General features: G+C 37.1%; 1 protein-coding gene across 1 annotated transcript in view; it reads right to left on the bottom strand.

The window, feature by feature from the left end:
* CFAP47 (cilia and flagella associated protein 47) overlaps positions 1-13,380 on the bottom strand; it is a gene marked incomplete at both ends in the record, with an annotated part of 517,322 nt that overhangs the window by 315,097 nt on the left and 188,845 nt on the right. Inside the window, one exon of the mRNA XM_080652339.1 lies at positions 7,346-7,567. Within this exon, the coding sequence (XP_080508465.1) occupies positions 7,346-7,567 (222 nt within the window). The remainder of the gene's footprint in view (positions 1-7,345; positions 7,568-13,380) is intronic.

Here is a 13,380-nt window from a genome sequence, read left to right as displayed (position 1 = left end):
ATGCCTTTAAATTAAAAATCAACTGCAAAAAGGAAGCAAAGAAACCCACAAATGAATAGAGATTAAACAACATACTACTAAAAAATGACTGGATCAAAGAAGAAATAAAGATTAGATCAAAATATATAGAGAGACACATATATTTTATTATGTTCACATCAAGGCTTCTGGGATGCAGCGAAAGCAGTAATAAGGGGGAAGATTATACTGTTACAGGCCTATCTCAAAAATCAGGAGAAATCCCAAGTGAACAGCCTAAGATCACATCTTAAGGAATTAGAGAAAGAAGAACAAAAGCAACACAAAGTCAACAGAAGAAAGGAAATAATAAAAATGAGAACAGAATTGAATGAAATAGAAAACAAAAAGATTATACAAAATGAATAAAACAAAGTGCTGGTTCTGTGAAAAGATTAATAAAATTGAAAAACCCCTGGCTAGATTCACTAAGGAAAGAAGGGAAAAGACCCATATAAATAAAATCAGAAATAGAAGAAGTCACCACAGATAATATCATAGATATACAAAGGATCATATTAGAATATTATGAGAGATTACATGCCATCAAATTCAATAACCTAGAAGAAATGGATAAGTTCCTAGAATTATATAATTTTCCTAGTCTAAATCATGAAGAATTAGAAAATCAAAATAGAAATCAATAGTGAGGAAATTGAAACAAGTATCAAAAAACTCCCAAAAAACAATAGTCTAGGACTAGATGGCTTCACCAGTGAATTCTACCAAATATTTAAAGAAGATTTAAAACCTATCCTTTTCAAACACTTCCAAAAATTGAAGAAGAGGCAATACTTCCTAACCTAACACATTCTACAAGGCCAATATAACCCTAATATTAAAACCTCCCAAAGATAACACAAAGAAATAAAACTACAGACCAATATCTCTAATAAATACAGATGTAAAATCCTAAACAAAATAGTAGCAAATTGAATACAACAGAACATCAAAAATATAATACATCACGATCAAGTGCAGTTCATTCTAGGGGCACAAGGATGGTTCAACATATGCAAATCAATCAATATAATACACCACATTAACAAACGAAAGGATAAAAATCATATGATCTTAGCAATAGCTGCAGAAAAGCATTTAATAAGATATAACATCCATTTATGATTAAAACACTCAATGAAATAGGAATAGAAGGAAAGTACCTCAACATAATAAAGGCCAACTATGACAAACACTCAGCTAATTCCATATTTAATGGTGAAAAATTGAAAGCTTTTCCCCTAAGATCAGGACAAGATAAGGACATCCACTCTCACCACTCTTTTTCAGCATAGTGCTAGAAGTACTACCCAAAACAATAAGACAAGAGAAAGAAATAAAAGGCATCCAAATAGGGAAGCAAGAAGTAAAATTATCACTTTTTTTTGGATGACATGATTCTGTATATCGAAAACCATAAAGACTCCACCAAAAAATTATTAGAAACAATAAACAAATAAAGTTGTAGGATACAAAAATCAATGTGCAAAAATTAATTCCTTTCCTGTAGATTAATAAAACTGAAGAAAAAGAAATGAAAAAAAAAAACAAACAAACAATTATTTTTGCAATTGCAACCAAAACAATAAAATACCTAGGAATAAACATACCAAAGAATGTGACAGACATATATTCTTAAAATTACAAAGCATTATTAAAAGAGTTTGAGAAAGACACAACAAAATAGAAAAATATACCATGTTCATGGAAGGAAGAATCAACATAGTTAAAATGTCCATATTACCCAAATTAATGGACAGTTTCAATGCAATCTCCATTAAAATCTAAGTCATTTTTTAAAGAGAAAGAACAAGAAATCATCAGATTTGTATGGAATCACCAAAGACACCAAATAGCCAAGGCAATACTGAGAAAAAATAACAAAGCTGGAGGTATCACATTACCTGACTTTAAATTATACTACAGAGCTAAGATAATCTAACAGCATAGTATTGCCAGAGAAATTGACACAAAGATCAATCGAACAGAACAGAGAACCCAGCTATAATACTACATGTACTAGTATATGGAGAGAGAATTTTCAACAAAGAAGCCAGAAACACACAATGGAGTAAAGATCTTCAATAAATGGTGCTGGGAAAACTGGAAAGCTCCATGCAATAGAATGAAACTGGATTACAGATTTTCACATTTAAAAAAACTAATTCAAAATGGATCAAAGACCTAAATATAAAGCCTAAACTAATAAATTACAAAGAAGAAAATATAGGTACCAAACTCATGGACCTTGGCTTTAGAGAACATTTTATGAACTTGACCCCAATGGCAAGGGAAGTAAAGGCAAAAATAAATGAATCGGACTGCATCAAAGTAAAAAGCTTCTGCATAGCAAAAGAAACTGACAACAAAACAAAAAATAGCCAACCAGATAGGAGATGATATTTGCCAACAGTAGCTCCGACAAAGGTTTAATTTCCAAAATATATAAAGAACTCATAAAATTCAATACCAAACAAACAACCCAATCAAAAAGTGGGCAGAGGACCTGAAAATACACCTCCCCCAAGAAGACATACGAACAGCTAATAGATATATGAAAAGATGTTAACCCTCACTGGCAATTAGGAAAATGCAAATCAAAACTACAATGAGATACCACCTCACACCTATTAAAATGGCCATTATCAACAAGATAAGCAACAATAAGTGTTAGAGAGGCTGTAGAAAAAGGAAAACCTCATTCACTACTGGTGGGAATATAGACTGGTATAACCACTATGGAAAACAGTCTGGGGATTCCTCAGAAAATTAAGAATATGACCCAGAAATTCATCTCTGGGTATATGCACGAAAAACTCAAAATCATGTATTCACAAAGATATATGCACCCCTGTGTTCATTACACCATTATTCATGATGGCCAAGACAAGGAAACAACCAAAGTATCCTGTGATAGAGGACAGGATAAAGAAGATGTGGTACATATACATAATGGACTACTCCTCAGCCATAAGAAAGGATGAAATAGTGCCATTTGCAACAACGTGGATGGACCTTGAGAACATTATGCTAAGTGGAGTAAGTCAGTCAGAAAAAGCTAAGAACCATATGATTTCACTCATATGTGGGACATAAAACTGAAACTCATGATCACAAACAGCAGTGTGGTGGTTGTCCAAGGGAAGGGGGTTGAGGGAGAATGAGGTCTTAATATATGGTGACAGGAAAAGATTTGACTTTGGGTAGTGAACATATGGTGCAGTATACAGATCTTGTAACATAGAAACCCACACCTGAAACCTATATGATCATCTTGAACAAAGTCACTTCAATAAATTTAAATAAAACCCAAAAGAGATGGGTTATAGTAGCTTTATATTATGTAATACCCTACTTTATATTTTCTTTTTTTAAAATATATTTTTATTGATTTCAGAGAGGAAGGGAGAGGGAGAGAGAGAGACACAGAAACATGAGTAATGAGAGAGAATCATTGATCAGCTGCCTCCTGCATGCCCCCTACTGGGTATCAAGCCTACAACTCAGGTATGTGCCCTTGACTGGAATTGAACCTGAGACCCTTCAGTCCCTAGGCCAATGCTCTATCCACTGAACCAAACCAGCTAGAACTCCTACTTTATATTTTCAACCTAGGGTATACAGTGTTTATATTCTGCTTCTGTTTTAGTCTTATATTATGGAATTGTAAATAAAAAAGTTTTTTTTCAATGAAAATTAACCACATCATAAAAATTATTGTTTGTTATAAACAAATGATATAATATCAGGGGATATTAGATAATTAATATTAGATAATATTAATCTGCTCAGGCTGCCATAGTAGGTTAAACAAAAGAAATTTATTTGCTCACAGTTCTGGAGCCAAAACATCTAAGAACAAAATTTGGTTTCTAGTGAAATCTTTCTTCCAGGTTTGCAGATAGCCACTTTCTGCTGTGTCCTTAAATAACCTTTTCTCTGTGCTCCCACAAAAAAAGGCGGGGGGGAGAGTGATCTCTGGGGCTTCTTCTTCTTTTTATAAATGTGCCAGTCTTATTGGCTTAGCGATCAACCTTTATGACACCATTAAAGTAATTACATCCCGAATGGTCCTATTTCCAAATGAAGTCACACCAAAGGTTAGGACTTCAACATTCGAACTTTGGGAAAACAAAATCCAGTCCATAACAGGCACAAAGGACAAGAAACATTATGCATATTATTTCACATTTAGCAATAAAAATGTATTGGAAAATATAACAGCATGTACATATTTTTATAATACAACACATATGTCACTGTGTCTCCCTAAAAAGTCATATGTTGAAACAATCCTCAGTACTTCAGAATATGTCTATTCAGAGTTAAGGCCTTTCAGATGGTGATTAAGGTAAAATAAGGCCATTAGTGTGGTCCCTAATCCAATCTGAGTAGTGCTTATAAGATGAAATTTGAATACACAGACACCAAATGTATGTACACACAGAGGCAAGGCCATGTGAGGACAAGAGAGAAGGTGGCCATCTGCAAGCCAAGCAGAGAGGCCTCAAAAGAAACCAATCTACCTGCACCTTGATCTTGTATTTCCAACCTCCAACTGTGAAAAAAATAAATCTGCATTATTTAGACCAGCCAGTCTGAGGTATTTTGTTATGGTAGCCCTAGAAAAGTAATATAGGTATGATGGGATAAATGTCTTAATAATTAAAGTCATTTTTAAGAGATCATAGTTTAGTATTATAAATAAAGTTCAATGTATAACATTCATAGTACCCACCCTAATTTTCTCCAACTTGATTATCATTGGTTATATAGTCCCTCCTGGAATGCAAATGCTTTACTTTTTCTTCCTTTACCCTTTACCCAGTTTTATATTTCACATTTTTTTTGTCTTTCTTATTAGACTGTCTGAGACTCAGTTTCAAAGTTTTATTCCTTTTAGTAGAGAAGCTCAAAAAGCAAAGCTCTGTGGAAGAATATGTTAATAAATATTGAATGACCACTGAACGCATTCAGTGCTGTCAATGACCATGGGTGTTAAGAGATGCCAAAAGAATGAGATGTGGCTCCTGCCCTCATATGCTCACATGATCACAAACTAGTGGGGTATACAGGATCATAAATGAGTCAGTGGTGTGCAATTTTCCTTAAATGATAGAATATTTCACATTATCCCACCCAGATTGGGTATAGAGGAATAGAAAATGAAGACTTGAATCTTCACATAACGTAGTCTCTTCTCACCTGAACAGTCTCTTTATGATAATTCTGTTCTTTGGGATAAACAATGAAAATTTCAGACCTCCTCTACCCACTGCCAGATAGCATCTGGGAAGAGGTAGATTTATTGCCAAGTAAACAAAACTTTAACTTCACGTTTCCTCACTTTCATGGGTCACTTCTAAAGCTATGTATCTAATTTTTGTATTTTTAGTTTGATATTATTTTATAAAGGAGTAACCTCCAAATTCTAGAAGGCGTCTCAGGGCATGGATCATGGATTTGAGTTTACATGGAATAGGTAGAGAGACTCTTTCTTGTATCTGTATATAAAGGTCTCTGACTACTTTTCTGGATGCTCAGTCTCTTTGGCAATGTCCCCTCTTTACATGAAGCCCAGCTGCCATGTGGGTATCTGCTGCTGAGGCCTGAGTTGGGGATCCTGTATCTCCCTTCTTAGCTCCTTCAAGGACCAGGAGGTCCCTCCTAACTGACTTAGCCACTCTCCAGTCGTCATACATATGTCATTCATATTGTGGCTTCAGAGCCAGCCATCGTTCTGCCTCTTTATTTGCCAACCCAGCAATTCCTATAATAGGCTGCCAAGGTCTTCCCTCAGTCACCTTCAATGACTTACATACTTCTAGATCTCTTCCAAGTGACAAGAAACTCAAGCTAGTTTTGGCTATTACCATGATAGTGAGAAGCTAAGAAAGAAAAACTATTTTGTTCAGTACCATTTCTAATTTTTAAGACCATAGTATTGCTAGGAACTGAAAAAGTCTGACCTAGAAATTTAAAAAACTGAACACCGAATCTTTCATTTGCATTTCTGCTATAATTGCCCTCTTCTTATCTCCATCCCCATTCCTGATAAGGTAAATAAATATCTCTGGCCAACTATGGGATAGATTCCATACACAAATATGCCAAATATAAAAACATAGTAATATGTCTGAAAATATATTAACCCCAATGCATAAAAAATTGCAAGTAAAATATTATTTTAGTGATATAGGAGCATGGAAGAGGGAGTAATAACACTACCTACGAATTTGGGGAGTTCCAGTGAACATTGGTACTGCAAATGTAGGCAAAAGAAGTGCTAGATAATCACCAACACTCCCCTTATAGTTTTAATGAGCACTGCTTTTTCCATTTCTTGGACACTTGCCATTTAATCTTTACAGAGAAACACAGACATTATGATGATAAATAATTCTCCTATGTTTTCTATTAACAATTTATGGAAAATTTCACCTGTCCATTAACTTAATATTAAAAGATTTTAACTATGTAGACTAAAAGTTCACAGTGCCCGTAACTTGAGATTATACTAATAGTAATCAGAAGAATAAATTATTGGTTACACCCGTTTTTTGTTCAATGGCTTTTATAGTTGACTTAAATGAGGATTCTCAAAATGAGGTCATGGACCACAAGTACCAGTATCACTTGAATCTTGTTATAAATGCAAATTAGCATTATAACTCTGTTGGTAAGGGCCAGCAACATGTGTACCATGCCATCCCAATGATTTGGATGCACCCTAAGTTTGAAAATTATTGCATTAGATTATAAATTCAGTAAGTCATGAAATGCTTATTTGCTATCATTTTTCCAAGGTATATATTACAGGGTTCTGTATATTATGGAAACTTAGTCAATATTTTCTAAGAAAAAAACAAATAATATAAAAATCTATTTAGCTATCTATCTACCTATCTACTTATCTATCTATCCAAGCCATAATTACATTTTTGTTTATTTGCTAATCTTCACCCTAGGATATTTTTTCCATTGATTTTTAGAGAGAGTGGAAGGGAGGAGAAGAGGAGGAGAGGGAGGGAGGGATGAAGGGAGTAATGAAGAAAGAGGGAGGGAGGGAGGGGGGAGGGAGAGAGAGATAGTGAGAGAGAGAGAGAGAGAGAGAGAGAGAGAGAGAGAGAGAGATCTATGTGAGAGAGACACAGCAATCAGTTGCCTCTAGCACTAGTGCCAACCACCTCGGATCAAACCTCTGGTATGTGCCCTTGACCGAGAATCAAACCCAAAACCCTTCGGTAGGAGGACCGATGATCTAACCACTGAGAAAAACATGCCAGGGCATAATTACATTTTTAAATTAGCACATATCTGCTCTTACCTGAGAAAATCAAGAAGTGAAGAATGTTGCAAATGAAGTTGAATGAGCTTTTCAATGTAATCCACAGGTAAAGACTGACTAGAATTAACCCCATCAGGCATTATTCCACTCAAGTGGCGTATCACATCATAAATGGTTTTAGTGTATCTTAAAAAGTTATTCGCTTTGGCATGTTTCTGGTCTAATGAGATTGATCCGAAGGCTTGCATCTTACTCACATCCCTATGGGAAAACAATTTTAAAAATGTATTTAAATATCAAAACGTTATGTTATGGAAAAAATGTGTCCAATGACTATATAAAATTCTATTACAAATCAAATAAAAAAGAAATGACAAAACTCATTTATTCAGATACCATTGTTAGTAAAAAATTGGATTTTTTAATAACCCCAAAGCTTTCCAGGATCTTTTTAAAAACATATATCATTATCTAATGTTGCAATTGTCAAGTCTAAAAGATTAGATTGTGATTAGAAAATATATGTGCCTTGGCTAAACAGTATAGGGATTCAATCCTGGACCCATCACCTACTAGCCATGTAATTCACTGAACACAATTTTGTATGCTATAAATTAAAGATAATAAAGCCTATAATGGTTTCTGAGATATATTTCAAATATTCATCACACATGTCTACACAAACCAATTTACATATATTTTCTCAATATTTGTCTTTTAATACGTAGAAAAGCACATCTTGCACAGTGTCTCACGAGTTAGAAATTCTCATTTTTAACATAAAGTCCAGAGATCTATTGTTCCCATGTATTTCTCTGTTCTTTAAATAGGACAATGGAATCTCTATTTCCTGACACCTCCTGCACCAAGATGTGATATATGCTAATTTTCAATTGGATTAAAAAATTCCAACCAGTTTTGCTGACTACAGTTTATCAAATATCTAATACTATACTATTTGTTTGATAATAATCAGTCACAAATGTATCATTACCTTAGACTGACAAATAAAATGTGCCCAAGGGGCCATTTTGAAAGGCAGTTCACCAGTTTGCTAGGTTGTAGATTTATATCACATACTAGAGGTCTGGTGTATGAATTCGTGCACCAGTTGGGTCCCTCGGCCTGGCCTGGGGGATTGGGCCAAAATCGGCTCTCCAACATCCCCCAAGGGGTCCCGGATTGCGAGAGGGCACAGGCCAGGTTGAGGGACTCAACCAATGCACGATCAGGGCTGGGGAAGGACTGCGGGAGGGATCCAGGGCGTGTCCAGCCCATCTCGCTCAGTCCCGATCGGCCCTACCACAGCAGCAAGCTAACCTACCAGTTGGAGCATCTTCCCCCTGGTGGTCAAGTGCATGTCATAGTGAGCGAATGAGCAGTCTTAGCATATCATTAGTATATTACTCTTTGATTGGTTGAATGGACGACTGGATAACTGGATGACTGGACACTTAGCATATTAGGCTTTTATTATATAGGATTACAGGACAAGCAACATTGATTTAGGTTAGGGTTTGACTACCATTACTCAGACCCTGGCTCTGCCACTTACTCTGACTTTATGGAAGTTACCAGACCCTTATTTCCTCAGCTTCATTATAAATAATATATGTAAAAGAGCCAGTATATCCTGAAGTTACCAATAAAGAAAACAAATATTTCATGGAGAAAATTAATACCAGCATAGGCCTTATAATATTTCTACCAAAAATTATGAAAATATAAATGGTCTACAGAATTAAAATACAACCATACAACAATTAAATAAGAAAGAGACAAAGCAACAAGATGAATCCAAATGGAAAGATACAGTAAACAATAAGTTTGCAAAAGTTTTTGTTTGTTACTTTCTCAGACATGGTTGACAGTATGACTAGGCAGCCTACCCAGAAATGGTGGTGATACTTAATGTTTATATTATTAAATTTATCAATGATCTTGCCAACAGCTTAAAGTTGAAAAGAGAAGTGCATGTATATATCTGTTTAAGTGTCAAAAGGGCATGGATTATTAGGCAGCAATAATGAAATCAATAACAGAAATGATGAGTCATTAAGTTGGAACTATAGGAAGATAAATGGAAGAGTAAAACTGCAGAAAATTATAAGAAAAGGCAACTTCCTGTTTAGGATAATATAAACTAAGCATATGTGCTTACCTTCTCTCCCTCTCAAAATATACCTGAAATCTCAGAAAGATCGGAAAAAGGGAATAAACCTGCAACAACACTGAAATTGGGGAAAGGATCATTACTATACCAGAAACTAAGAATATCTGTAAGACAGACAATGGGTGGAATTGTATTGAAGAATAAGTCAAAATGATGGATGGTATAGCAGTAAACCACAGGGGGAAAGGAAACCATTTTCCTAAAGAAACATAAGAGGCATCAAGTTTAGAGTCAGCTGCCTATACAGAGGGAGGAGGTGACCTTTAGTATGGTAATAATGATAATTAATAGAAATACTATATGTGGAAGAGATATTTGAGAAGGCATGCATCTATAACACAAAAAAATAGGGTATTATGAAATAAAAAGACAGAAAAGAGGAAAGAAGAAAGAGGGAGGGTGGAGAAAAGAAAGGAAGAAAGAAATAAAGAATAACACTGAATTCTTAGAAAACAAATCAAAATTTTTATAGAAGACTGAAAGAGGACATGAAGGTGATCTACAAGTATAAGGAAGTAAAAGATAGACAAAGATGAAAAACAGAAAATATAATTGAGCCCTGACCGGTTTGGCTCAGTGGAGAGAGCATCAGCCCAGGGACTGAAGGGTTCCAGGTTCAATTCCAGTCAAGGGCATGTACCTTGGTTGCAGGCACATTCTCAGTAGGGAGTGTGCAGGAGGCAGCTGGTCAATGTTTCTCTCTCCCTTCCTCTCTGTAAAAAATCAATAAAATATATTTTAAAAAAAGAAAATATACACTGAGTGGCCAGATTATTATGTGTTCAGAGATCATAATAATCTGGCCACTCAGTGTAATTGAGCGATATAAAGGATCAGTCATGCAGGTCCACGATCATTCTAAAAGGAGATTTAGGAACAGAAATTAGAGAAATAGCAGAAAAGAACAGTTAATAAGTTTTCTAAGTGAAAGGGCCTACTGAATGCCAAGTATCTATCCTACATAATAAAAGCCTAATATGCTAAGTGTCTGGTCATCCAGTCATCTGTTCAAGCAAACAAAGCGTAATATGCTAATGATACGCTAAGCTGCTCAACAGCTCACTATGACATGCACTGACCACCAGGGGACAGACAGTCGACTGGTTGACCAGTTGCTATGACATGCACTTGACCACCAGGGGGAAGATGCTCCAACTGGTAGGTTAGCTTGCTGCTGTGGTAGGGCCGATCAGGACTGAGCAAGATGGGCTGGACATGCCTTGAAGCCCTCCCACAGTCCCTCCCCAGCTGGCCAACCTCCTGCGTCCTTCCCCAGCCCTGATCGTGCATCAGTGGGGGCCCTCAACCTTGCCTGCACTCTCCGGAACCCTTCAGGGGATGTCAGAGAGCAGATTTCGGCCTGATCCTGCAGGCCAGATTGAGGGACCCCACTGGTGCACAAATTCATGCACTGGGACTCTTTTATATACTAGTATATAAAACCCTAAGCGACTGGTCGACCATTTGACCAGTCGCAATGACACGTACTGACCACCAGGGTGCAGACACTCAATGCAGGAGCTGTCCCCTGGTGGTCAGTGCGCTCCCACAGCGGGAGCGCCGCTCAGCTGACCAACCAGCGTCAGACGCTGGGGAGCGCAGCTGTATTAGTGCTAGCCTCTCCCGCCTCCACAGCAGCACTACCTAGCGGAGGTGGCAGCAGGTGCAACAAGGTCAGGATGAGTGGGAGGGGCTGGGATGAGTGTGAGCGGCTTGACGCTGGCCCGGGCTCAGGCTCCTCCCCAGCCACCTGCAGCTTCACGCACTACTACATCCCTTGGGGGGTGTCAGACTGCCAGTTTGGGCCCAATCCCTGCATCGGGCCTAAGCCAGCAATCCAACATCCTCCGAGGGGTCCTGGATTGCGAGAGGGTGCAGGCCAGGCTGAGGGACCCCACCAGTGCACGAATCCATGCACTGGGCCTCTAGTATTAAATAATATAAAATATTCCCATGCTCAGATTTTATTCCAGTGAAATACAGAATAGGAGATTAACAAAGAAATACAAACCCTAAAATAATTCTGGGAGAATGAATAGAATACTAACAAATATGACATCAGTCTTATCAAAACCACTTAATAACTCCAGATGATGTAGGAGATATTAAGGAAGAGGTTCAAACATTCATCACACATATTTATACAAAGACCACATACATTTTCTCAATATTTGCCTTTTAATACTTAGAAAGGCACATCTTGCACATTGGCCTTATGAGTAGAAATTCTCATTTTTAAGATAAAGTCCAGAGATCTATTGTTCCCATGTATTTATCTGTTGTTGTTTTTTTAAATATATTTTTATTGATTTCAGAGAGGAAGGGAGAGGGAGAGAGAGATAGAAACATCAATGATGGGAGTGAATCATTGATAGCTGCCTCATGCATCCCCCACTGGGGTCAGTGCTCAACATGACCATATGCCCTTACCAGGAATGGAACCATGTCCTACTGGTTCATAAGTCAACACTCAACCACTGAGCCACACTGGCCGGGCTCTCTGTTCTTTAAATAGGACAATGCAATCTCTATTTCCTGACACCGCCTGCACCAAGTTGTGATATATGCCCAAGAATAAGGTCAGCTGAGAAGACAGCAAGAATGAGAGACAGCCTGGCCAGTATTGCTCAGTGATTGAACATCAACCTATGAACCAGGAGGTCACTGTTCAATTCCTGGTCAGGGCACATGCCTGGGTTACCCAGATTACTGGGCTCAATGCCCATCAATGATTCCCTCTCATCATTGACGTTTCGATCTCTTAGTCACTCTGCCTTCCTCTCTTTCTAAAATTAATAAAACCATATTTTTAAAAAGATTTACTCAAAATAGATAACATTTTCAATAGAACAAACACCAAAGCAAAATACTGAAAAGTTATAACAGAATAGCTTCTCTTAAAAATTCCCTGGAATCAGATAATCTTATGATCAGGCTGGCAAATTTTCAGGTTATCTGCTGCATTCATTTTCTCTCACCATAAACAAATATGAAATATTAGTGAAATTATTCTATGTAGCTTATATTGTCTTATTAATTTAAAAAACCTGAAAAAAATTAAATTGAAAGAAAACTATAGACCCAATGTAACCTAGCTCACTCCTAAATACAGATGCAAAAATTATAATATAGGTCTTCTAGCTAGATATTAGTATTTGGCCCCATGGAGCCAGCAAGTTACAGCAGTTCTGAGAAGGGAGGTACAAGCGCTTGAGAACCACTACACCAGCAAGATAATAACAAGGGAGGTGCCTGGCTTCCTATGTAAATTAACAACAGAATTAAGTGACTTAATGTAACTGATGCAGTTTAACTATTTTAGACATGCTCAGTAATAAAAAAACAACAACACATGAAGAGTGAGGTAAAATGTATTGTCAAAGAGGAAATAGTGTCACAGAAATTGACACTTCCTGTTTACTAGTACCACTGTTTATCGGACTATAGTCTAGATCTAGGGCTGATAGGTCATTTGTAGAGGAATGTGGAGTTTCCATTCTTTTCAAGTTTAAAAAAGCTTTTCCTACCCATAGTTTCCCCTTTGTTTTACAAATGAGGGAACTGTGCTTCAGAGGCTTTCATTGCTGCCTAAAATCATTGGATATTTAGAAGGAATAGAAATGTACACTGAGATGCCAGATTATGATCTCTGAATGCATAATAATCTGTCCACTCAGTGTGTGTGTGTGTGTGTGTGTGTGTGTGTGTGTGTGTGTGTATTTTAGAGGCCCGGTGCATGAATTCATGCATGGGTGGAGTCCGGCCAGCCTTGCCAGGGGGAGGGGACATGGATGGTTTGCCGGCCTGCCTGATGGTCGAACTCCTGGTCAAGGGGACAATTTGCATATTAGCATTTTATTATATAGGATATACACTGAGTGGCCAGATTATTATGCGTTCA

The sequence above is a fragment of the Plecotus auritus genome (genome assembly GCF_963455305.1).
Source record: "Plecotus auritus genome assembly, chromosome: X".
In the NCBI taxonomy this organism is placed as follows: domain Eukaryota; kingdom Metazoa; phylum Chordata; class Mammalia; order Chiroptera; family Vespertilionidae; genus Plecotus; species Plecotus auritus.
The sequence above is the reverse complement of the archived record's forward strand: the minus strand, read 5'-3'. Positions and strand labels throughout refer to the sequence as shown.